General features: G+C 40.8%; 1 protein-coding gene across 1 annotated transcript; it reads right to left on the bottom strand.

The window, feature by feature from the left end:
- Window positions 1-395: 395 nt before the first annotated feature.
- LOC143675748 (uncharacterized) lies at window positions 396-2,713 on the bottom strand. The gene is given in 4 exon segments (XM_077151773.1): window positions 396-1,008; window positions 1,010-1,809; window positions 1,812-2,010; window positions 2,444-2,713. Coding segments are annotated over 4 exon segments (1,401 nt in total). The 3' UTR covers window positions 396-876.
- Window positions 2,714-4,621: the final 1,908 nt, after the last annotated feature.

Genomic DNA, 4,621 nt, shown 5'->3' with positions numbered 1-4,621 from the left:
TTCTAACTTTTTTTGCAAGATGATCCTTAAAATATTAAGAGAAACAGGGTAACACAAAAATACAGGTTGTTTCTGGGTTATACATATTTTGGCAATACACATGAAAGTTTATGTAAATACCCCTCTGAAAATTAATGAGAACATGATGGATGAGGCTATTCTCTTCATACAGCATTTTAAAAAATTCTGTGGTGCATACTATGTAACACAACCCACATCTGCCTCCATTCACTCTCTAGATCTCCTCTTAATTATGTCATACTTGCATATTTATGTAAATAATGCCTCACCAAAACCTTCAGCAAACCCAGAGAAGGTTAAAACTTCAACAACATTGTCTTGTGTTTATTGAAGAGACAGCTCAGTATGTATGTTAACAGTTTTAATGAAGCACATAGCATTTCTTCTCTTCTGCTGCTTGCTGGCATACATACGGAGCTGGATTGCATATTGTGGGGGAAAGTACTGGAAAACAACCGTGATGCTTAGCATGGAAAATGCTTTTTGATGTATCCTAATTACTACATAGGATAAGAATTTCAAACTCCCAGCGACTGTGCTAAATTCACATATGCAGGTCCAAAACATACAATTTGTTTCATGTGGTGCAATCTCAGACATAACCACTACATACTTCTGGTACTGTTTGTATATCCTTTATACTGCTGCTTGGACTATCCAATACATTCAAAATTTCAAAAAAGCTCACTGTAATATAGCTAGCTGAGCATGTCTATTCATAATTGGATATATTCTGATATGTATTCATTAGCTGGGTATCATATCTAACTTCCAATATAATATTATTCTTACGGGATCCTATTTTTAGCACATTTTCGTGTTGATAGACTATCTCAGTATGAATTTCCACATTATTTAAGTTCCTTCACAAAGTTTCTCCCCCATGGGAAGGGTTTTTGTGGAGGAGTTTTCTGCAATGCCATCTTGTTGCAATCTCAGGGTCCCTAAATGAACTCTCTGACGGACACTGAGGCGAGCCTCCCTGCTGGAAGGCCTTTCCACATTCGGAACATCCATATGGTTTCTCTCCTCTATGAATCCACAAGCATGATCTAAGGGTTGCCATCTGAACGAAAGTTTTGCCACATTTAGTACATTCATAGGGTGTCTCTCCTGTATGAGTTCTCATATGTATAAAGAGTTGTGAGTTCTGGATAGAGGATTTTCCACATTCACTGCAGTTGCAGGATTTCTTCCCTGTGTGAATTTTCTTGTGTATAATCAGGTTTGACTTCTTGAAGAACGTTTTGGCACATCGATTACACTCATAGGGTCGCTCTCCTGTATGAATTTTCTCATGTGTGGTGAGTTCAAACTTCTGAGCAAATGTCTTGCCACATTCACCACATTCATGGGGCTTCTTCTTCATATGTGCTCTCTGGTGGACAAAGAGGGTTGACTGGTGGGTGAAAGCTTTTCCACATTCAGGACGCTCAGAGAGCTTCTCCCCAGTATGAATTCTCTCATGTTTAGTGAAATTTGCCTTACAGGAGAAGGTTTTCTTACATACATTACATTCATAGGGCTTTTCTCCAGTATGTATTCTTTCATGACAAATGAGGAGTGACTTAATACTGAAGACCTTGTCACAGTAATGACAAATTAAAGGTGGAAACAAATTTCTAATTTTCTGATGTTTAAATATGGCTTCCTCATGGCTTAGGGCTTTTCCATTTTTATTATATTCAGAGTATTCCACTCCAGTATGTTTTTTCTCTTGCTTCAGATAGAGTGCTTTCTCAAATCCCTTACTAACAACAGCTTTCTTTCTTGCACAACTGTTACTAATAAATCTGAATTACATTTCAAAGTTGTTTCACATAAGTCATATTTACAGGGTATGTATCTTAAAGAAACGTCTGTACTCTGATTAAATGTTTTTCCAAATATACTACCTCTTTCTTCAATTGGGGTTTGTTTCTTGAGGATTATAAAATGCCTTGCTGGCTCATCTGGGTTTCCTAGCTTCTTCTCCAACTGGTCATCAGCCTGTCACAGTGGGATTTGTTAATTTTCTGAGGCTTTTGGGTAAAGGGAGAGAACAATGAAGGCAGAACTGGAGGGGCACACCCTCCACTCATGGCTCAGTGCGGGGTCATAGGCACGGGGTGGAGAGGTGTGCGAGACGGTGACCTGTCCCTACTCAGGCTGGGATGGGGGAAGGGCGGCCCTGAGCCCCATAGAGCTTCATTGAACACAGCCATAACTATTTCTTTAAATATTGAATCTGGCCGCTTTCCACAGAATTGAGTAGTTGCAGCAAACATTGGATGGCCCAAAAAGCTTAGAATATTTACTACCTAGCCCTTAACGGAAAAGGATGACCCACTCCTGATCTAGAGGACTCATTTTTATGATGCATTTTTCTTTCAAGTCTGTAGATTTGTTTCATTTGGTTTGTAGAATAAGAAAATGATCTGACAGAGGATTGGACTAGGGTAATCTGGGGTGTCGTGGACCCTTTGCCGCTGCTCCCCAGACTTCTTCGCACCCCCTCTCCTGTTTCGTGTGCCTCTCCCTCCGCACCTGCGTACCCTCTAACGGCTACTCCAGAGGTCCTCTGTGGGATCGAGCTGAAGTGCCCTCCTCCTCCAAACTTGACCAGAATCACACCCTTGCTTGATTGTTCTCCCTTCGCTTTCGGGCTTGCCCCCTCCTTTGCAGGATCTCCAGGGCAACTTCCTTCGTGCATCGTCAGCCTGCTTCAGAAGGACACATCCTAAGAGAGCCAAGGAGGGGGAGAGAGTCCAGAATGGGCACTCTTTTGAACAAAAATTCGGGCTCAGTAGGGTGCCACCTGAATGTGGATCCTTTGCATACTGTTGTTGTTTTTATTGATGTTGTTTTTTGGAAAGAAGAAAAAGACATGTAAGGCGTATTTGCAATGTTTTGTAGCTTCAAAGAGCTCTGAGATGAGTTTTAAAAAATTAGATTCTTATACCAACCAATCCACAATCACTCAGACTTTTTCCCCACTTGATAAGAAGGAGTTATTCTAGCTAATTTTTAAAGTTTCCTGTAAACTTCTGAATCTCCTTATGAAGGAGGCGGTTTAAATAATCTTCTAGACGATGTCAAATTCTGATGTGGCGGTACAGCCTACAAACCTGACAGGGCTCCCAAATCCTGTCTGGAGCGCATCACTCACCCATGCTGCAGAGGCGGCGTAGCGCACCGCGGTCACTCCTCTCTGCAGACTTCCACAGCCAATCAGCAGCACTCAGAGATGTTGCTGGCCTCATATGGAAGCCCGACAACGTGTAGTTTTAAGACTTTAAATCCCTCAGACTCTCCCCTTCCCCATTTCCACCCCCAACCCAGGCTATAAGCTGTATTAAGTTTCCTGCTTGGCACCCAACCTTTGATCTGTTATTCTTTTCTGTTGCGGTCATGTACCATAGCTGACCATTTTTGCACTAATTCTATCAGTATTATCATAGCACCTTCCTGAGAGACAAGAGCATCTCAAGTGAACCTGCAGATGAGCTAGGTAGACATGTAGGGGAGAATAGAACTTGAAAATAAAATGGGGTGGGGCAAAATGCAGGTGGTGGTGAACAGGTAGTGACTGTAGGTTGGCATTACTTTGTTTTTAGTTTGCTCATTTTAAAAACTTCAAACACAGAAGGATATGAGCATTCCTTCAACCAGGTCTAAGGACCTGTCTGGATTTGGAGCTTACTGTCTGAAGTTTGGGATTAAAATAGTTTTCAATTTGCTCTATTCATTCAGATAACCACCTCAACCATTGAGCATGTAAACTCCATCATCCAGATTTTAGAAGACGACTGCATACAGCTCAAAACTCATCCTCAATTTTAGCTTTCTCTCATTTTCATTTGTTTATCATCTTCGGAAGTCAAGTGATAACTTCAAGTGATGGCATTTTACCTTTTTGTTTTTCACGATGAAATGAGCTATATTGTTTACATTTGTGTATTTATTTATTTATTTATTTTTGCATGGACAGGCACCGGGAAATGAACCCAGGTCTCCCACATGGCAAGCGAGAACTCTGCCACTGAGCCACTGTGGCCCACCCTGTTTACTTACAAGTTTATGTAAATGATTGAAGTCACTTAAAAGCATTCAAATAATACATGAATGGGCAAGGACAAAGTAAAAATCACCAAAATCCTACCACTAATGTCACAAACATTTTTGGATATGGTTTTCTGGGTTTTAAGCTTGTATGAGTTGAAAAGCAGGTCTTTTATGGATTGAAGTGCATCTACCCAAAAAGATATGTTGAAGTCCTAATTCTCAGTACTTCAGAATATGAACTTATTGGGAAATGGGGTTTTACAGATGGTATTAGGCAAGTTAAGACAAGGTCATAATGGAGTAAGGTGGTCCCTTAATCCAACTAGCACCCGTATAAGAGGAAATGTGAACACAGACTCTGAGAAAGACAGAACAAAGAATGTCACAAATTGCCGAGAAATAACCAGAAGATAGAAAGAGCATTCTACCCTATGGACTCCTTCTCCAAACTTGACCAGAATCACACCCTTGCTTGATTCTTCTCCCTTCGCTTTGAATTCCGACATCTAATCTCTAGAACTGCAAGACAATACTTTCTGTTGATTTAAGCCACACA

This window comes from Tamandua tetradactyla, chromosome 3 (genome assembly GCF_023851605.1).
Source record: "Tamandua tetradactyla isolate mTamTet1 chromosome 3, mTamTet1.pri, whole genome shotgun sequence".
NCBI lineage: Eukaryota > Metazoa > Chordata > Mammalia > Pilosa > Myrmecophagidae > Tamandua > Tamandua tetradactyla.
The sequence above is the reverse complement of the archived record's forward strand: the minus strand, read 5'-3'. Positions and strand labels throughout refer to the sequence as shown.